Source organism: Athene cunicularia (genome assembly GCF_003259725.1).
Source record: "Athene cunicularia isolate RWA chromosome Z unlocalized genomic scaffold, athCun1 chrZ_part2, whole genome shotgun sequence".
In the NCBI taxonomy this organism is placed as follows: domain Eukaryota; kingdom Metazoa; phylum Chordata; class Aves; order Strigiformes; family Strigidae; genus Athene; species Athene cunicularia.
In genome coordinates, this window is record NW_020799143.1 from 22947550 (window position 1) to 22969610 (window position 22061).

At 38.5% G+C, this 22061-nt stretch overlaps 1 protein-coding gene across 1 annotated transcript in view; it reads left to right on the top strand.

The window, feature by feature from the left end:
• The first annotated feature begins 10 nt into the window (after positions 1 to 10).
• PSIP1 (PC4 and SFRS1 interacting protein 1) overlaps positions 11 to 22061 on the top strand; it is a 37077-nt gene continuing 15026 nt past the window's right edge. The window contains exons 1-10 of the mRNA XM_026866427.1: positions 11 to 151; positions 1240 to 1316; positions 6015 to 6153; positions 10481 to 10585; positions 12398 to 12508; positions 13018 to 13080; positions 15697 to 15844; positions 17570 to 17645; positions 20400 to 20625; positions 21267 to 21385. Coding sequence (XP_026722228.1) covers positions 80 to 151; positions 1240 to 1316; positions 6015 to 6153; positions 10481 to 10585; positions 12398 to 12508; positions 13018 to 13080; positions 15697 to 15844; positions 17570 to 17645; positions 20400 to 20625; positions 21267 to 21385 — 1136 coding nt within the window. The 5' untranslated portion in view covers positions 11 to 79. The remainder of the gene's footprint in view (positions 152 to 1239; positions 1317 to 6014; positions 6154 to 10480; positions 10586 to 12397; positions 12509 to 13017; positions 13081 to 15696; positions 15845 to 17569; positions 17646 to 20399; positions 20626 to 21266; positions 21386 to 22061) is intronic.

Genomic DNA, 22061 nt, shown 5'->3' on the forward strand with positions numbered 1-22061 from the left:
AAGAGACAGGAGCTGGAGGTGCAGACCCCTCCCCTCGGCACAGTTCGCCTGGCGGCAAGAGAAACGTCGCTGAGAAAACATGAGCCGAGATTTCAAACCCGGAGACTTGATCTTTGCCAAGATGAAAGGTTATCCCCATTGGCCAGCCAGGGTAAGGCACCCGCCCCCCCCACTCCCTCGCAGGCCGCGACGCTCTCCCGCTCCGTACCCGCCCTCCGCGCTGTTCTGCACCCGCTTCCTCCGCTCCCCTCCAGCCGTACGAGCTTTGTGTTGCCATCGGCGGTCTCGGACACCGCGAGCAGCGGTGCGGTTAAGCCGCGTTGATTCTCCAGACCCCCCGCACCCTGTGAGGGGGAGGGCGCTACCGCGCCCCCCCGCTGGCAAGCGGCTTCCGGCCCGGCACTCCGGTGTGCTGCTGCTGCCTTACGCTTGTCCGAAAGTCGCTTCTTCCTCCAGTAGTCGTTAGTTGTCCTAATTTCGTAGTTTGGCTTCTAGAGATGAAGACTTCTGGGTGGTAGCATGACGCTGGGACTGTGGAAGCACCTGACTGTACAAAAGTACTGTTCCTAAATAACTGCTCTTTTTTGACGAAAGAAAACCGTGAAATTATAGGGTTACTTTTTACTTTTATAGTCAGCAGTTACTACAGCGCATTCTGTAGACTAAGCTAAGTGTATGTGATAAATTGTCCTTTTTTGCGTTCTCCGTGCTCACTTGCAAGAGGCATGGCAAGTTCTGTGACTGCAGTAGGTCATTGGACAGTCGTGAAAATGTAGCTAAAAGTCTAATTATGATGTACCCAACTAAAATGCTGGCTTAAGAATTGTTTTTTAAAAACTTTACTGACTTTTCCTTTTTGTAGCGCTTGACATTTGGGCTTGGGCAAATTACCAGCTTAGCATAAGGGTAGGAAGGCTATCGTTTATGCTGAAGGAGGGTGGTGCTTGGATGTAGTTGAATTGTGCCTTTTACCTGTAGCACATCATGTGTGTCCTTTTTTAGAAAGGGATCATGTGGAAAGTGTTGCTGTAACATGAGAGATGTTGCCATTTCCTATTGCTGCTAATATTGGTTTTGATTCTGCTGTATTTTTTAACATATAGTTAAAAAGAGGTCTTGAGGCCTGTTTTAATTCTCTCAAGACTTTTTTTTTTTTCTTTTTTAACATTTTAACACTTTAACTTATTTTCTCCTAGACTGTTCTTAACTGTTACTTGACTTAATCTGTCTTTCCCTTAGGTGGATGAAGTTCCTGATGGAGCAGTAAAGCCTCCTACGAATAAAATGCCTATTTTCTTTTTTGGCACCCATGAGACGTAAGTCCTTTATATTTAAGGGTCATTGTTTTTTTTTCATTGTAGAATGCCATAACAAGAAGTTAATGGCTTGTCAGACTGTAGTTATTTTAAACTATAGTATTCAATAGCAGATGAATTCTTCCTAAACTAATCACTTTTGACAAGATATGCTTCTCTAGTATTTGCTTCAGCTATTCACGGGAATGGTAGATTATAACTGTACCATGTACACTTTCCTCATCAAAAGTAAAAAAAATCCGACTCACGATGGTATGACTGATATGTTTTTCTTCAGTAATGGACTTCAGTTGTAATCCTGTATATCCTCAAAATTCTCAATAATATATTCTCAAAGAGAGTGAAGTAAAGCTGAGAACAATGAAATAGACAAGATTTGAGAAACAAATAATCATGTATTGGGTTTGGGGGTTTTTGTTTGGTTGTTTTGTTTTTTTTTCTGGAGAGGTATGGGATTGTAGGTGTTGCTTTTTCTGTAAGATCTGGAGAGAAAAATGAGGAAGTACAGTTAGCTTTATGCAGATACTTTCAGCAATGTTAGCATTTTACAGTCATACAATATTTGCTTGAAAATATGCTGGATTTTATGCAGTTCTGTCTTTTTGAAAATTATCATGTTTATAGCATGACTGGTTGTCCTAGTGTAGATTTCTAAGACTTTGTCCTGGTTTCAACTATGATAGAGTTAATTTTCTTCCTAGTAGCCGGTACTGTCCTGTGGTTTGAATTTAGTGTTATAGTAATATTGATAACACACTGTTTTAGTTGTTGCTAAGTAGCACTTAATCCTAAAGTAAGGATTTTTCTGTTTCCCGTGCTCTGCCAGTGAGCAGGTGCATAAGAAACTGGGAGGGAGCATGGCCAGAACAGGTCACCCAGACTAGGCAAAGAGATATTCCATACCATAGGATGTCATGCTCAGTACGCAAACTTGGGAGATCACTGCTCGCATGTCAGTCAGCAGGTGGTGAACAAGTACACTGTGCATCACTTGTCTTTTATTTCTCTTTATATTTTCTCTTTAGATTTTATTTCTCTTTATATCATACTCATTTCCATTACAATAATTATTAGTATTGTATTTTATTATTGTTGTAGTTTTTATAGTATTTTATTCTGTTTTAGTTATTAAAATGGTCTTATGTCAAGCTGTGAGTTTTACTTTTGTTCAATTCTTCCCATCCCACTGGGAGTACAGAGGAGTGAGCAAGGAGTTGTGTGATGCTTAGTTGCTGGCAGGGGTTGAACTACAGCAGACTTCCATTTTAGTGATATCAGCAGACTTCCATTTTAGTGATATATTTGTTGTCTGATTTGTGTGGTTTGTTTGGTTTTTTTAATCAAAAAGAACCAATACCTGTAATGGTGTGCTTTTAATTCTACTTTTTTTCATAATAAAATGGCAAATGGTATGTAAGCAGGTCAGAGATAGAAGTTCTGTGTGCAAGTACTCTTTATTGCATTTTCTGGAAAGGCCTTGCTTTTTTTTTTCTTCATCTTATTTAATAATATCTATTGAAATTGCTTTAATTTTAAACAATGCAGCAGACTACCTTTTTCTTATTTTTTTTCCTCCCCAACTACCTTTTTTTTTTTTTTTTTTTTTTTTTTTTTTTTTTTTTTTTTTTTTTTTTTTGGCAGCTGAAAGCACAATATTGCTTTGATCGTGCCCTAGGTAATGTGCATATCATTCTGGATTCTACTGGGGCTTTGTGCAGTTGTAAATAAGTTAAGGGATGAAGATCACATATAATGGAGAGTGAAATAACGCCTTATTTAAAGCTTTAAAATTAACTTAGCAAATTTTGAGAAGCATCATGGCCAATCTTACATTTAGCTTATGCTCCTAAGATATGATTGAGTTTGGAAAGGGGGGTTTTGTGGTGTACATGGGTAAATTTGAAATGTCTATTTCAATGTGAAAATCAGCCATAACAGTCTATACTTGTTTACAGTGAATTTACAGTTTACAGTTACAGTGATACTGTTACAAAACAAAGTTTTACTGTGATCTGTTTTTTGTTAGGCTGTAGATTCAGGGTTACTACATTTCAGAGTTCGGAACAATATATGAGAAATGTCTTGTCTCTGGTTTGTATACAAGTACAGGATGCTCCATGACCCAGCTGTCTTATGGCATTTGTTCTTTAAGCATGTCATGTACCTTGTGTTCCTTAGAGTGGTAGCAGGTGAAAGTCGCATGCTTGTTTTTTTTACTTATTGTTGCTTACAGCAGATACCTGTAAGTAACAATAGGAAGGAGCAGATCTGGTAAAAAAGAATGCTATTCCATGGCATGTAATTTTTTTTTTAGGTTTGTAGCTGTAAATAATGACTTAGTGATCCATCAAGAATGTACTTTTTCTTGGGAAATAAGATAAATTTGGTAAATTTGTTCTCTGCTGGGCTTCTCCAAGTTACATACCTGCGTGAGATTAGACACTATATACATCCATCATGTTAGTAGCCTGTACATATACAGCCTATCTTACTGTAAGTAGTGGCAACTCTGAATATCCAGATGATGAGTTTAATCATGCTAAAAAGTCCTTCTTATAAAGGATGACATTTTCTAACTGTGTGGATGGTTATAGTAGGAAAAGGAGTTGTGGAGAAAGTGAAAACCAGGCTAGCTTGAATAATTCTTACTTTTAAGAGTACTATTAATTCAGTTTTTCGTTTCACTGTAAACAAGTATAGACTGTTATGGCTGATTTTCACTAAGTTTTGTAGAAACAGAACTACATGTGTTGCTGTCTGTGTGCAGTGAACAGATACATGCTTCTTAAAGTATGCTTTGGGAATTTGGTTGAGGTTTGGTTTATTTCCATACTGTCTTCATGCAGCAACCCTTCCCTAAAAGACAATAATAAAATAGATACTATTTTAATAAAAGCTTTACTTGTATCTGTTGTGCCAGTAAATCACATCAGTGCAAATTTTGATTGGTAACAGACAAACAGAAGGTTGCACTGAACTCTAGTTTCTGGATGCTGTGTGTTAATCTCTCTTCATTCAATTTTCTTGTTTGATTTTTGTTTTAGTACATGGGCATTTAACTACAGTGACCCAATAAGCTACATGACCCTTTCACAGCCAGGGTTTGGTGTTTTTTATGAGCAATATGGATAGATGCTTACAGACCTGGGGAAAATGCTTCTCTTCAGGGCATAGGGAAGAAGGAAGGCAATGTTTCCTATTCTTGTGTCTCCCAGTTTCTGTTTGTCTTCCTCTCCATCCTTCTGGTCTGGTCAAGTAGGCCTTGCAGGTGTATGTTTCCCACAGTGGCTGAATCCTCTATATATCCAACCATCTCTTGCAAAGCAGTGGGTGATTTGTAGCCTGACCTGTCACAGTGGCTTACTTGATAGTTTGTACATGTAGGTAAGTGTTTTTACTGCTGGAGGAGGAAATGCTTAAGATTTCTAGATTATAACATGGTGTGGGGTTTTTTGTTTAGTAGGTTGTAAGTCTCAAGGAGCTCGTGTTTTAAAGATGATGAACAAAATAGGAGAGTGGGGTTTAGAAGTATCTATTTAACTTTTCCATGATCTGACCTTCAGCAAGCAAGTATCTGCGTGTGTCTAGTCACAGAGTGAAAATAAGAATGTACCACCAAAGCCTTGTGTTTCTGTTAGCAATATGTTGATTGCTACAGTGAAATCCTAAATTGAAAGTTCATGAAAGTCGAGCAGGAATTAAAGTCTTTGTTCTTCAGCAAAAAACAGAATGTTGGTTGTCAATCCTATGTTACCTTGGTTTCTCAAGTTTAACTTAGAAGCTAGTGGAAGTGTGGATCCTATGACTTTGACATATGAGAAAAGCTACTCGGCTACAAGCTTTAGTTACAGAGTTTACTGTAGGGGTAGTGATATGCTGGAGTGGTGTTTAACTGGCAAAGATACACAGGCAGTGTTAAGACCTCTACTACAAGAGTAGCTTAAATAAAAATCAAATATTTTTAATGTTTACTTCATCAAGAAAAGGATTGGAGGAGAAACTTAAGAAACAGTTTAAAGTTTTTATTGGTTAAGTTCAGTAAATCAAATGGAGGCCCTATTGCCACACACTGAAAAACTACTGAATTAATGCTGAATTACATAGCATTCTTACAAAGATGTGGGTAGTCAGCATATGCTAGTGTTACTTTTTCATGTCAAATACACTAAAAATTATTAAATTTTGTATTTTAACTGGATTATTTTTAGTTTAATAACTTTGAAAGTTTTCTGTGTTAGCTTGGAGCAATGTCTTCTCCTTTAAATTGTTTTCTTTCCTTACATTGTCCAGATTGAAGGATTCTTTATACTTTTAAGTCTGTTTGTTGGTGGTTGTTTTTTTTTTCCAAGGAAGCAATTGCTCTTTCTTTTTGTTTGGAAACTACTCAGTTTTTAATTGTTCTAGTTCACAGTGGTTGGTTGTTGTATCGGCTGCAATCTTAAGATGCAGCATTAGCTGTTTCTTGCTCAGACACTCAGCACCCTGGTTAGGAGGGGGTCTATATGTGTGGTGGTAGTAATGGAAAACTTGGGCTGTTGAAGACAAAAGTTGAGAGAACTAAAGACACTTACGTAGCTGAACTAGTTGTTGCAGTAGTAATGAATTTCATGTCTTAATAACATTTGGTGCTTACTTGCTTGAAAAGGTGAACTGTTTAAAATGTGCAATTTTGTTCTTTTTGTTCTTATTCTCTTTAAGGGCATTTTTGGGACCAAAAGACATATTTCCTTATGCTGAAAATAAAGATAAATATGGCAAACCAAATAAAAGAAAGGGTTTTAATGAAGGGTTGTGGGAAATTGACAACAATCCCAAAGTGAAGTTCTCTCATCAGCAGGTAAGTTATGCAGTCTGCAAATCTTTGTTGCTATACTGTTGGGGAAAAAACGCAGTGAGTATTTCACTGCTGTAGAGTAAGGAGTTATTGCTGCTGTTTAACTGTGGGTTAGACCATTTTTAATTTTTTTTTTTTACTTGGTCTCTAGTATTAATAGCATAAGAGATGAGGGTGGTGTGTAACTGGGGATATCGGCTCATTTTAGTGAGCTCATGAGGGAACATACTGACAGTTTCAGAGCACAAGGCTAAATGTTTAACACTTTTTACAGTACATACCAAGTTTTATTATAGATATAGATAGATAGATAGATAGATACATACATACACACGCTCATTTATAACTATATACATTTCTAAAATACTTATCTTTGGAACTGTATGACTGTGCTTGAGAAGTGTTTGGTTTTTTGGAATCTCAGTCACACTGCTTCTTTCTGTCTTCTAAACCCAAGCGCTTTTCTCAGCAAGTATCCTTGTAAGATTTCAGTACGTGCTTTCATAGCATATAGTATTTTCCTTCCAGTGGTTGGAAGCAATGGGATGCCTGCCTTTTGGCCCCAAACTGTCACATGACTTGATTCAGTTTTTGTCTATCAGTAAGTAGTTCCTTGTTTCTTGTCCTCTTGGTAAATAGTCTAAGCTTAAACTGGAGCTATGCAGTGCTACCCATAAAAAGACCCAAATTTAATCTGAAGACAAAAGAAATTGTCTTGCTCATTTTTGTCTTTCCCTGTCTGCTCTGAACATTCTGTAGCCTCTTGGTTTTGCTGTGTACACTGGGCCCTGATCCCATATTGGGCCTTCTAGGCAATGCTGCAGTAATAATAAAGAATTGGTATTTTTTGGTGGTATTTGCTGCTTTTATATGACATGCCAGATTGCCATTTCAGCAGCAGTTAATCCCTGTTTCATAAGATATCACAAGTGTGTTTCTAGCTTGAAGGAGAATGTGGATAAAGAGTTAGAGAGTTTCTGAAGTAAAGTCGAGAGGTAAGATGTACTCCAGATGTACACCTTTTCTGCTCTGGGATATGCAAAGATGCTAATCCCCTCATCACACTGGGAAGGGTTGTATTAATAAGGGACAGATTATTTTTGCTACCACAAAATATGAGTCAGTATACCTTCCTGCTGGGTTTTTTTGTGAGTGTGCAGGAGATATACTCTGTGGATGGCTGAGGTCATTGTGAACCATAGCTGAGTTGTATGTTACCAGTCATTCTAACAACGTGAAAATCTGGATATAAACAATCAACGTTAACAAGCTTTATCTAATATTTTTGTTTCACAGCAGGAATCGGTAACTTCAATTGAGCAGTGCTCTGGGTTGCCTTTATAGCATCTCAGAGATTCCTAAATATATTTCCAATTGGAAATACACAAAACATGCTGTCAAGAGATAGATACAGACTGTTTTCTTTGTCTAGCAGCTTTTCTACCATGTAGTCCTTTCTACCTTTTGAGTTCCATTCACTTCAGCTTTGGTGACAGCTTTTTCACAGGGTCTTTCCATGAACTGCTCGGGTTCTGTCTAAAGCAATGGGGTTGTTCTTTAATATTTTTTCCCCACTATTTCTTTTTTAAAAAAAAAAAGTTTCTGGAAGAAGAAACTTTTCTTAATAGGGTTATTTTAACTGGAGTACTGTGTCCATTTCTGTGCTACTCAGTACAAGAGAGATACAGACATACTGGAGAGAGTCCATGAAAGGCAACAAAAATGGACTAGAGCATCTCTGCTGTGAGGAAAGGCTGAGAGAGCGGGGACTGTTCAGCACCAGGCAGTTGAGGGGTGATCTCATCAATGTATACAAATACCTAAAGGGAGGTTGCAAAGAGTCAGAGCCAGGCTCTTTTTGGTGGTGTCCAGTGACAGGACTAGAGGCAGTGGGCACAAACTGAAATACAGGAGGTTCCCTTTGAGCATCAAGAAATACCTTTGCACTGTGAGGGTGACCAAGCACTAGCACGGGTTGTCCAGGGAGGCTCTGGAGTCTCCATCTTAGGAGATATTCAGAAGCTATCTGGACATGGTTCTGGTCAGCCAGCATGATGGCCCTGCTTGAACAGAAGGGTTGGACCGGACTGAATTACAGAATTAATGAAGTAATGCAGTAGACTTGTGCAACTTTTCTGAATTGACACCTTACCTTAACTTCAGAAAGCCTTTCTTTTGATAGCCACCTCTTTTTATCCTGTGCTATGCATTGTTAAAAGCAAGTTTTATTTGAAGTTTATGAGGAACCTTATACCTGTTTTAAGGGTAGCAGGGTGGCTAAAATTGGCTTCTGAGTCCCCACCTTCCCATCTTTAGCAAAGAGGGGTATGGTACAGGCAAGAAAAGACTCGTATCAGGGAATTTGGCACAATTTAGCCAATTGGTGTAAGCTTTTTCTTACTGATTCTGATAATGAGAAACAAAGACAAACACTTAGAGAAACATGCCTCAGTTTCCCTCTGGCCATCTCTGCTCCCCCCTCGCTGGTCTCGTCTCCTCACCACACACCACAGACGGTCCCTTTGAGACAGTGGCAGCACAGGGGACAGAGGCTGGTTTGTAGTGGTTACTTTGCTTTTGCTGTTGCTTGCTTCTTAGTGACTCAGTTGTGTACTTCTCCATAGGCTACAGTCCCCTCAGAGCTGTCCCTTCTGGCTCCTCTCTGTCCCTGCTCAGGCAACTCATTGGGGCTGGAGCCTGGCTTGGGTGACTCCTCACGTGTCTTCCCTTTCCAGCATCCCTTCTGCACTAGCATCTCTTTTGCCTTGGTGTCCCTCATGCTCTGCATGCATGTCTTTGTGTGCATCCCACTTCTGCGGCATCTCTTTGATTCTTCTTGGGCAGCTGCTCTTCTCCTCGGTGACTCTCCCTCCTGTAGTTGTGTTGGCAGAGGCGCTCTAGTCAGCGCAGTTTGGTGCATGCTGTGGGTCAGTTTGCCTTTTGCCAAGCCAGCTGGGATGGGTTGTGACTAGCTTCAGGACAGCCCCAGACTGGGTTTCATACAGGTTCCAAACACCAGTAACCACCAACTGTTTTCCCTGGTGCAGCGTGTGAGAAAGGATCGGTGTAGGCAGTGAGTGATCTCAATATTGAAGACAAGTAGTTGGTTATGAAGACTGAGAGTAAAGGTAACATAAGTATACTGATAAGTGAAGACACTATTTTTCAAACAATATTTTAAAATAGAATAGTGTATTACACTTACTAGTATGCTGCAGTATTCAGTACACATTGGTGAATGGACAGATTTTTTAGCTGAGGTCTTGGAGATGAATTAACATGTCTTAAGATATTCCTTGATATCTATATTTGATCTACATAAAATTCTTCTTTTTAAAAGAAGATTCTTAAAGTACAGCACAGTTACTGGCCAGTAGCAGGGAAGACATTCAGTTGTCAAAGCCTAAAAATTCAGGGTGAGTGGATAATTTTGTGTTTGGCCACACAGCAGGTAAGGTCGGAGGGGAGTGGGTAAATCACGTGGAGATATTGGCAAAATTGAGCTTTTATTCTGGTTACAAGATAAAGTGACAGACTTGTCAGCTACTCATACAGAGGGATTCACTTGCAATTTTTTTTATTTTCTGTCCTTTTACTGGCATATTTTGTCTTGGTAAGTCCTTCTGAGAGCCACATTTTTTGTTTAACTGCCAGAACTGGCTGGAATGTTCTGAAAGCAGTACTTATTCTTTGCAGATGTTGCTTCTAACTGCTAGTAAGAGAGGTGGAGGGCAGAAGGGAGCTTGTGGCTTGGGCTTAAATCCAAAACCACTTCCTCAGTGGGGGAAAAATTAAAGCATTGGGAGTTTTGCCAGCTTTGTTTGAAGGAGCTAATATTTAAGAGTGAGAATGCTATCCACAGTGTAATGGAATAAAACCCAGTCATTTTGGCTTCACCTTCTTTATGTTTTTAACTTTAATTCTTTAGCCTTTATGATAACTTTTTTTCCTGCCCATCTTTTCAGGAACAGGTAGTTGGCTCACTTAGGGTTATAGCTCATTTAAAAATGCAGTGGCATCACAAGTTGTATTTGACCAAACTTTTTTTTTCTAATTATACATAAGAAAAACCTTATTGCAGTATTTTTAGTGTGAAAATAAGTTATTATAGCATCAGAGCTTGAAAGTTTGATAATGAGAATGCAGTTTAAACTGAAACGTGGAAATTAATGAAATAAGATATATTTTAATATTGTTGTAGTTCTAATAAGGGTTTCCTTATCATGATGCTTTCTTCAGTAACATACATGTGGCAGAACACCTCTCAGTATCATTAGTCTGTAGTTCAGGAAGGGGTTTAGATCTAATTTTTGGTGTTTTTATATTGAAGTCCCATCCAGCCATTAACACTCCTGTCAAAGAAACTGTTCAGGAGCCTGCTGAGGGGAGTGAAGAAAAAACAGGAGCCAAAAGGAGAAAGGCTTCTGTACCAAAAGTAAGTGACTGTGTTTTGTTCTACCAGTCAAAATTGTATTGCCAAGTTTTTACTTAAATAATCGTGTTTTACTGTTGTAATTGCCTTGTCTTTGCTTCTTTTCAGACATACAAATAGTAATATTTTTGTCCTCTGTACTCCTAAGCTGCTATACATGTTTTTGAAAATAAATTTCTTTACCAGTCTATATTTCTAAATTGTAAAAACTAAATTCCTACGGTACATCCTAGGCAGGAGAATGTGGAAGTGAACACCAAGATTTAATTTTGTTTCCCTTTCTGTTTTTGAAGGCTTTAATATCATAGACAAGTATGACTGACTGTTTTAACTGTGACAGTTTTTCTTGAAAAGCCTAACAGAACATTAGTTTCTGTCTGTGCTGAAAGGGTTCTTCAGTGTACTTGACTGAACAGATAATACGAATCAGTTTGAATTAGGCATTGTCCTGATTTTGGCTGGGATAATTTTCTTCCTATCAGCTGCTATAGTGTGGTGGTTTGGATTTAGTGTGAGAATAATGTTGATAACACACCAGTGTTTTAGTTGTTGCTAAGCAGTGCTTATCCTAGGGTAAGGATTTTTCAGTTTCCTTAAATCCTTTCACTCTGCCAGTGAACAGGTGCACATGAAGTTGTAAGAGAGCGTGGCCAGGACAGGTGATTTGAACTAGCCAAAGGAATATTCTATACCACAGAGTGTTTTTCTCAGTATATAAACTGGGGGGGAGTTGGCTGGGGTGGGGCTGCAGATTGCCACTTGGGCAGTGGGTGGTGAGCAGTTCTATTGTGCATCACTTGTCTTTTCTTGGGTTTTATTTTTGTCTTTGTTATATTCCTTTTCATGACAATTGTTATATTTTATTCTATTTTAGTTATTAAATTGGTTGTATTTCAACCCACAAATTTTACCTTTTCTTTTGATTTTTCTCCCCATCTCACTGGGAGCAGTGGGGAGTGAGTGAGTGGCTGCCTGGAGCTTAATCGCTGGCTGGTGTTAAACTACAACAACACATCTTCAAGTAGTTGGGAATATTGCATTGATAGCCTTGTGCCCGAGTTGCTTTGTTCAGTGTTGAAATTTTAGCTCCTTTAAAAGGGAATTTCACAAAAGGGTCTTTCTGGTGGGACAATCAATAAATTGAAGTTGAGTGAATGAACTGAATATCTAAACAACATGTACATACATAGACTGCAAGGAAGTGTTGATTATTTTCAAGTAAATCATTACAAACTCTTGATTTTTCAAGTCTTAACTGCTCACCTAAATTGAAAACTAGTATCTTAAAGTTTAAAAAAAACCCCAACAAAATCAGAAAAAAAGTATAGGCTAGATTACACCAGTTATCACTAATTACTCTCACATGAGAAAACAACTTCTTATGTCTGTTTACTATCTTAAGTCTTTGTTGAGTAGAATGATACTCTTTGCTAAATGCAGTCTGCAACTTGGATACCCATCTATGTATAACAAATAAACAGTGATACAAATGAATCTTGAATGTTGGCATGAACACATAGCACTCATGTACTGGTGATATTGTGAAAAGTGTAGTTACGTTATCTTGAACACAAAGTGAAATTTAAGTTCACCATAGTAGATTGCTGTATTTTGACCTATTCTGACAATCATCTGCAATTGTGTACTGGAGAAAATGGTTCTGCCTTAGGCTTTTAATGTGTACCTCAGAAAGGGGTGTATCTACAGATTTAAACTATTTAAAATTAAAAGTAGCCTGATGGTTATTAGCATGTTGTTCTCTTTTCACTATATTTTTAATGTATTTTTTCTACTCTCTGTTTAATCCCTTTGCAGTTATCTCCTAAAGGAGAGAGTAACTTACCTACAGAAGCTGAAACAGAAGAAAAGGAGATGGAAATATCAAAAGAAGGTGGTGATCTACCTTCTGAAAAAAACAGTAAAGAAGTATGTGAAAGCTTTTTCTATGTACTGAAGAATATCTTAATGTTACGCTTATTGATGTAAATATATTACTGAGTATTAAGAAGCTACAGTTAGTTAGCTACAGCTAACTAACAGCTACAGCTGTTTAACTATATCAAACCTCATGTGTATTCACTCATGATTATACCTCTCACTGAAGCTAACAGGAATTGAAGTCTTCAGAAAGGACTATTTTAGTCTGGCTGTGTGTAAGTTCACTTAAAACAGTGTGGTTTTTCTCACTTACTCTGCATTGCAAATGTACTTTTTTAAAGCACTAGATAAAAAGTTCCAGCAGATTTAAAGACTATCCTGATTACCAGATAATCTGGATTTTAATAATTGAAAAATAGGATGTGTCTTCATATGCATTACAGGATTCTTGTCTAAATTATGTGCCAGAGGCTTCAGTTGTGGAAAAAAAATAAGAATAATTTAAAATACATCTTTGTTTTGTTAAGACTCTTAGCACCATTTTTTAATCTTCACAGGATGTGGTGAAAACAAATGATGCTTCTATTCTTAAAGTTGCTAGAAGAGGAAGAAAAAGAAAGGTAACAATATGTTGAATTACTTCACCTTACTGGAATTTTTGGATGTGATGATACTGGATATTTACTTTCTTTAATGACAGATTATGTGTAATTCTTAAGTGCCTGAGACCCTCCTTCCCCCTTTCAGATGGCTGAAAGATTTGTAGGAATGAAAGTTTTCCAAGAGGGTGTTTTGCAAGTCTTAATTCTATTTGAAGTTAATGTAGAGTAGGGAGTTCCCATGTTTTCCCAAACAGTCCCTTGCATGTAAGAAAAATGAATATATAAACTGTTGCTACTAAAATAGTCTGTTTTGAAGCTCTGAAAAATCATTTGAACTTCTTCCTTACATTGAAGTAACACCTGACATATTCACCTCTTTAATGAGATTGTGATTTTGTAGTGTCTTCAACCTGGGAAAAGTTGGAGTTACTTTGAAAGAGTCAGTTTAACCTGCTTGCTCAGCATGCTCTAGCATTAATGTTCATGTGGTCACACAGCAAGCCAGATCAGGGCACTGATCCAACTAAAAACTAGATTAAAGTGGGGCACAGTTTAATTTTAATTTGAAACCATTTATCTTGTAACATTAGTGCTGACAGCGGGGATGGGGATGAATGTGAAGTAACCTTAGTATGGTTGTCACAGGTAAGTAGCATTCTGAGTATCATTTCCTCCACAAAAAAGAAAGATACATGTTTGGATGCTCATACACAAATGACCTGAATATTTTAAAACCAGAATTTAAAGAATGCCTTCTTTAATAAAAGAAATTTTATAAAAATCTAAAATAAAAATCAAAGATGCTGTTCTGAAACAGCAAGAAGTTGAAAGAGTGTCTGACCGTGCATACATGTGATTGCAGCTTGTAAATGGGAGAGAAGCCTCACAGATCACACACAAAAAAATCTCATTTTTTTTTCAAAAAAACAGTCAAATCCTGTGGTTGTGGTGTTTTTTCTTTTGTTTTGTTTGACATAAGGGTTTTGGGGTTTTTTTGCATCATAAGGCACTAGGCCTATGAACATTGTCAACATTTACTGGCTTCAGCTGACAGTCTTATGTTGGCATGTGCTGTGTGTGGCAAGGGGTTTAACCAGGAATTTGCATTACTGCAGGCCATTGCTGAACAGAAAAACATAGTATTTCAATGGGTGTGTGGTGTGTGCGTGTCTCAGAAAGGAGGGTTGGCTGTGCAGTTATATGACTGAATGCATTTCTTACTTTCCTTAAAAAGCATGGTGTGTTTTTTCCCCTCAATTTGTGAAAAAACATTCTAACAGGTATTTTGCTGTCATTTGTTGGACTAGGTAGGTCTTTTCCAACCTAGATAATTCTGTGATTTAAACAACCTTTCTGTAGGCTGATGGAAAGCACAGTTGATAAGAGATGTAACTCTACACTGTTCTTGATTAAAGTTTGTCTCTGTTCTTTCAAATTGCCTTTTATTATAGGTGTCCACAAAGAATATTAAGATAAATATGTATTTGCCTATAACTTTTGTGTTTCTGCCAGCTGATGCTCCTGTATCCAGGACACTATGTGAATGTTTTCTCCAGTTTGAATTTTTCTCAATTCTTTGTATGTATGGATATGGAATGTTTCTGCTGGCAGATATGTGCGGCAGGCGGAGGAAGCAAGCAGCCGATTCAATGTGAATGATAGAGCAAGCTTCACTTTATTGAAAGAAATCACACCTTATATAAGCATTCTACAATACACTACTTGCAACTCTGTTGGATACATTTAAGAAACTACATTATAATATCTCAGCCATTGGGTACATCTAAAAGGTCACATTATAATATCCCAGCCCCTCGTGGCATCTCTGGTATGCATAAACATCTTTCTTGCTGTGACTCTGCTTCCCTCCCAGGGCTGTTCTCCTCTCACCCCCAAGGTCATAATGTGCCCCAACTTAACAGTCCTTGTTATCATCACTGTACCCTGGGTTTTTTCCTCTGTTTACCTCAGGTGGCTGCAATCAGCTTCTGCAGGGAGCTATGGCCTTGCTCTCTGCAAGCCGTTCTCCAGCAGATATGTATCCTTTCATCAAGATATTTTTCTGTCATAAGTTCTAGCTGTCTTTACAACCCAACCTCCCTAAAATGATTATGCACATGAATGTCCTTGTGTGTGGTTAGTGCAGTTCAATGTACAATTTTTCGTTGTAATTGCTATAGAGCTAGAAGCAGGTGTTTTTCTGAATAGCTCCATCTACTGGCTTGATAATTTGATGCAGCTAGGATAGATGGCATCTAAAAGAAAGAGTATTTGTGTGTGTGTGCGTAAATATGAACTTACATGCTTAAAAATGGGTTTTGGTATGCTGTTATGGTGATCTTAAAAATACTTACAAATAATCTTTTTCCTTTGTTGTACCAAGATAGTTTATTGTTCTGAAGATGAAAGGGCTGGTTGCAATTACACGAAACATTACACTATTAGGTAGTGATGGTATGGAGAGGGTAAAATTAGTGATATTTAATATATTATACTAAATTCAGAAAAATTTTCATGTGTAGAAACAATACCATAATAATGCATTTCTAGAAGTTTAAAACAGTTGTTTGATAAAGTAATTGAGATATTGGTGCCCTGTGCTTTCTCACTTGTGAAATTCATTCTTTAAATTAGGCTGAAAAACAGGTTGAAGCTGAGGAAGCAGCAGCAGTGGCAACAGCAGCAGTGGCGGCAGCAGCAGTGGCGGCGGCGGCGGCAGTAGCAGCAGTAGCTCCTGTGCCAGTGTCTCCAAAAGTAAGCCCCAAAAGAGGAAGACCAGCAGGTAACTTTAAACCAAAGATTCATTTTTTTTACCATAGAAATAGTTTAGTAGAATTAGTGAGGGAGTTTTCTCTTTCTGCTAAAGAGTACAGTATTTTCTCATGCTAAAGGTAGTTTTTGCTAAGAGATTGTAATGAGAAAACATCTCATCTTAAGATGATACATTTGGGACATAAATAGATTTAAATTGTTAGCATTATTGCCCAGTCCTCTAAATAAGACTTGTTGGTTTTGGGTACAAGTATCACCTTTAGAAAAGGTGCCTTTGTAGAATGCTGCTAAATACAGATATAAGATCTCTTTGTGTGTTGTTACTCAACAAACGTGTTTATATTTATTAAAGGTCTATAAAATACTTTAATTCTGTTAGAATATCCATATAACACAAGGAAAAGAACTGGGGTTACACAGAGCCTGTAGGTGGAGCTCAGAGGACAGTAACAAACAAACAAAAAAAAAAAAGCTGGAGAGACTTGCTTAAAAAGATGTTTCAGGCAGTCTGTGTACATTGATAGGCAAATTAAAATAAGGTATAACTTGTTTTAAAATGTATAGTTAGAACCATTTGATAATTCTGCAGTGCTTGTTTCTTTGAAAGCAGCAATTATTTAATTCATCAAAATTTTTGTGGTAAGCATGCGGATATTCTTGAATTGATCATTAGTACATTGGAAAAACAGTTCTTGCAGCAGTTAAGTACACTGTATGAACATCTAGTCTAGAGACATAGTTTATACTCATCTGCATCTGTTGACAGTATGAAAATTACTGCTAGAAAATGCAACCACAATTAACTAGACTTAATTACTTTTGCCTTGGAAGCTGTGAGGAAATTAAGTATTACTACAGCTACCCTCCACACCTCGTTTCATTGTAAATACTACAGGTATATTTTTAACATCTGAATATGTTTTTACCTTGACAGATTTTTTTGTTTGTTTTTACTAACTGCTGTCTGTAAGATCAAGAAAGGATCTTGGATCTTTAAGATATGCTTTCATCTCCTGTATAAAATACCTTTTTAAAACACCTTTTCTGGTGTTGATATGATGCATGCATCTCAAGTGCTCCATGCTAACACCAACAGGAGTTTAACTACTGAGTATTAGGTTTCCTAACCACATATTCACTGCATCACTAGACAAGCATTTAAAGGATTTAAGTGCCAAGAAGGCAGATAAGCTATTTGTCTTACTCCTAGCAATATGGTGAATCTGAGGAAATGCAAAGTTTTGCTCTGTACTGTAATGTGGGAATAGAAATTCTTGACAGTGGTTTGTCAAGAAAAGTGATGAAAGCCCCATGTTAGGTCTAAAATTATTGTCAGAGTGCATAAATGTGAACACTAAATTACTTCTTTCCATTCTATAATTTCAGCCCTTCTCATTTTCTCATTTGAGACTTTTTCATTTTAGTTATGCAACATGTGAAACACATCCTAACTGCACAGAGTGCAAAAAACCACAAAGAATTGGTAGTTGGAGTCTGTGGCTAAGAGACCACCAAAGTTTTTAATTTATCAGTCATCTAAAAAAACTACCAACACTTTAATTTTTCAGGGATCTTGATTAAAGTTTGGTACTCAATGCTTGAATTTTGTAAAATAACAAAGTTAGGGTATATATTTTGATATAAGTATAGCTGCTGTCTGAATAAGAATCTTTTGTCATGAACAAGGAGTGGATGGTGGGTGTGGACTAACCTGTTATTTCTCTATATATACTAGCTTCTGAAGGAAAGGTTCCAAAACCAAGAGGCAGACCAAAGTTGGTGAAACCCCCTTGTCTTTCAGAGAGTGACTTGTGAGTGTTCTGTTCTGTTTCTCAATATAAAGCTGCTTCGTTGTAAACCATGTTGTTCCTTATGTTAAAATTTTGTAATTACTACTAAGTTCCTGGCAGGGTTTTGCCCCTTAGTATTCAGTATTAGTTACTGTTTGCTTTAATGTTGTTATTTACAGCTCAGGTAATTAATATACAGTAACTGAAGGTAGTACATTTCTGGAACAAGAGACAGAAGATCTTAACCTTCTTAACTTGTAAAATCTGTGCAAAATTCCTTATATAATTGTATGCTGACTGAAGAGAAAAAGATATTCATTAAGAGACAAGACAAGATCATGCAAAACTAAACCAGTGAATTTTTTACATTTTTGTTTCGGAAATCTATTCTGATGGAATTCCAACACTATTTGTTACCTAAATTTTGTTTTTATTCTCTTCAGTTCTTTTGTCAAGTCCTTAATGGTTCTAGTAACTGAAGATGAGCTTTAGCATAGTTTTCTATAGATGAGCAGATGCGCAGTTTCAGTATATCACAGAGTCATGGAATCATTTGGGTTGAAAGGCATCTTCAAGATGATCTAGCTCCAACCCCCCTGCTATGTTCAGGGACACCTTCCACTAGCCCAGGTTGCTCAAAGCCCCGTCCAGCCTGGCCTTGAACACTGCCAGGGATGGGGCAGCCAGAGCTTCTCTGGGCAACCTGTTCCAGTGTCTCACCACCCTCACAGGAAAGAATTTCTTCCTTATATCTCATCTAAATCTACTTCCTTCCAGTTTAAAACCATTACCCCTTCTCCTGTCACTACACCACCAGAGAAAGAGTCCCTAGTCATACTTCCTGTAGCCCCCTTTAAGTGCTTGATGGCTGCTATAAGGTCTTCCCAGATCCTTCTCTTCTCTAGGCTCAACAGCTGCAACTCTCTCAGCCTGTCCTCATAAGGGAGGGGCTCAAGCCCCCTCATCTTTGCGGCCTCCTCTGGACCTGCTCAAGCAGGTCCATGTCCTCCTTATACTGGAGGCCCCAGAACGGAACACAGTACACAGGTGGGATCTCGTGAGAGTGGAGCAGAGGGGAAAAATCCCCTCCCTTGAACTTCTGGTCATGATTCTCTTGATGCAGCCCAGGATACAGTTGGCTTTCTGGGCTGTGAGCACCCATTGCTGGCTCATAGTCAGTTTTCCATCCACTAATACCCCTAAGTCCTCCTCCTCAGGGCTGTTGTCAATCCACTCACCACCCAGCCTGTATTTGTGCTTGGGATTGCCTTGACCCGTGTGCAGAACCTTGCACTTGGCCTTGTTTAACTTCATGAGGTTCTCACAGGCCCACCTCTCGAGCCTGTCCAGGTCCCTCTGGATGGCACATCCCTTCCTCCAGCTTGTCAACCGCACCGCAGCTTGGTGTTGTCGGCAAATTTGCCGAGGGTGCACTTAATCCCATTCCCTGTCACCAACAAAGATGTTAAACAGCACTGGCCTCAACACTGACCCTTGAGGAACAGCACTTGTCACTGCTCTCCACTCAGACACCAAGCTGTTCACCACAACTCTTTAAGCACAACCATACAGCCAGTTCCTTATCCACCATGTGGTCATCCATCAAATCCATGTCTCTCCAATTTAGAGACACAGATGTAGTATGGGATAGTGTCAAAAGCTTTGCACAAGTGCACATAGAGGATCCGAGTTGCTCTTCCCTTACTCACTGACACTGTAACCCCATTGTAGAAAGCTGCCAAATTCTTCATGCACTCTTTGTCCTGAGTGAAACCATTTTGACTGTCGTCAGTCACCTCCTTATTTTCCACATGCCATAGCATAGTTTTCAGAAGCATCTGCTCCATGATCTTGCCAGGCACAGAGGTTAGACTGACCAGCCTGTTGTTCTCCAGGTTCTCTTTATTTCCCTTTTTAAAGACGGGGGCTATGTTACCCCTTTTCCAGTCAGCAGGAACTTTGCTAGACTACCACAACTTCTCACTTCATCTGCCAGTTTCCTTGGGACCCATGAATGAACAGGTCTTGTGGACCTTCAGGTTCCTTAGATGGTCTTGAACCTGATCTTTTCCTACAGTGGGCTGTTCTTACTTCTTCCAGTCCCCACTTTTGTCTTCTGTGTCTTGAGCAGTGTGGCTGCAGCACTTGCTCATGAAGACTGAGGCAGAAAAGTCGTTGAGTACTTCAGCCTTATCCATCTCAGTAACCAGGTCTACCTTTTCCTTCTGGAGAGGGCCCATATTTTCTCTAGTCTTCTGTTATCACCAGTGTACCTGTAGAAACCTTTTTTGTTGCCCTTGCAGTCCCTGGCCAGATTTAATTCTGTCAGGGCTTTGGCCTTTCTAACTTGATCTCTGGCTGCTTGGACAGTTTCTCTGTATTCCTCCCAGGCTATCTGTCCTTGCTTCCACCTTCTGTAGGCTTTCTTTCTGTGTTCGAGTTTGTCCAGGAGCTCCTTGTTCATCCATGCAGGCTCCTGGCATTCTTTCTGGACTTCCTCTTTGTCGGGATGCATTGCTCCTGAGCTTGGAGGAGGTGATACTTGAATATTAGCCAGCTTTCTTGGGCCCCTCTTTCCCATACTACTCTATCCCATACTACTCTGACAAGCAGTTCTCCTGAAGTCCAGAGCAGCAAACCTGGCATGCAGCCTCCTTCATAATTTTTAGTGTTTGGTGGTAAAAAAAAGAAATCAACTTCCTGAGTTAGATGAATGTGGTGTTTTAAAGTCACTAAGATAATGGATACGATGCCTGAATACTGTTGATGTTTTAGTGTCAATGAGGAGGAGAAGGCAAAGAAAAAAGGACCGGAAGAAAAGGCCAAAAAGCAAGGGAAAAAAGAAGAGGAAAGTCAGAAGGAAGAGGAGAAATCAAAGAAAGAATTTGACAAAAAGGAAGGAAAGAAAGAGGCTGAACCAAAAAGGAAAAATGCTGCAAAAGTGGGTTCTGCATCAGCTTCTGATACTGAAGATGATGGAGAAGAACAAGAAGGTGACAAGGTATAATTTTGCTTTCTTAATGTATTTATTATAGAGGAAAGTAGTATCACTGAAGATCTTTCTTGAAGTTGATGCTAGTTCTTAGTACAGGTTGGAGCCCTGGGCTGGCTAATATATACAGAATAAAAGTTGGAGAACTTCATTTTGTCAAATAATTCTTTCAGGAACTTCTTTGGTATTTTCTTAAAAAAAGCATCTTTTCCAAAGACACTTGCCTTTTTAACAGGGGATTTAAATATGGTAGTTACTTCTTTTGTCAAAAGGCTTTTTCCATCTATGTTCCTTGAACACAGACTTTTCTTCCTTGGGTGCATCTGAGAGAACATTTGGGTTGAATCAAGTTTTTGAAAGGTGTAAAGCTATCCCTAGCCAACCAGCTGGAATGTCTTCATTTTTCTGGTGCTTATGATATTTGTCTTCTATTAGAAAAGGAAAAAGAGAGAAAGGACTAAAGAAATTCAGAACTTACCAATGTGTGGAGCTCTTGTATTTGGTTGCAGGGAAACACTCCTGCCAGGTTGTTCCATGGAACAGAGTTGCTTCACAGGTATTTAGTGTAGGCAGGTTTACCTCTTTACAGAGACAATGATTTAATAATCTTGCTTTTTGCTTTCCAATCCTAAAATCCCAAATAAAAACAGAAGAAAAAAGGGGGAAGAAGCTTTCAGGCAGCTCATAGAAGAAACATTGTAAAAGGCCAACATGAGAGAGAAGTAACAGAAAGAAAGCGTAAGCAAGAGGAACAGACAGAATCTGAGTTGTGAGTATGTTTTAACATGTGATGTCCACAAGCTGTAGGAGTACTGTGAAACTAATGGGAGGAGATACTACCTGAAAAAATTCCAAACTGGTTTGCACTGTGTTCTATTGTTGCACACACCTCTTTTTTTTTTTTTTTTTTTTTTTTTTTTTTTTTTTTTTTTTTTTTTAAGTGGATAGTAAAAAGCTTCTCTAAACCAATATGTTCTATTCTGGGAGGACAGGAAGAACTGACCCTAGTAATTAAGTGATGTCACTCTTTCAGTGGCTTAGAATTGCTAGCAGCAGACAGCATGTGGGTTCTGTTTAGAAGTGATCTAAGAATATCCATGTTGAAAGGGATCAGTGTGAAAACCGGTTCAGGACAGCCATATATTTTTCTTTAAGTTTTGGATACACTAGACTGAAAACTGGTAGGATTGAAAACTGGTTATGGATTTTTGGCCAGGTTGTGGAATGCGTGGGGTTACTGTGAAAACATTTCCTTCTCTGTCTGGCAGCTAGAGCATACGTTGTTAGACAGAACAAGATAAAATTAACAATTATTTTACTTTAGCACTGCAAAGCCAGTTGAGAGATACAAAGAAAAGTCTGTATTTGGAAGATAAATTATCACAAATTAATCAAGCATAAGAATGGAAGACAAGATCCTGCTGGAGACCTGTCTCTTATACACA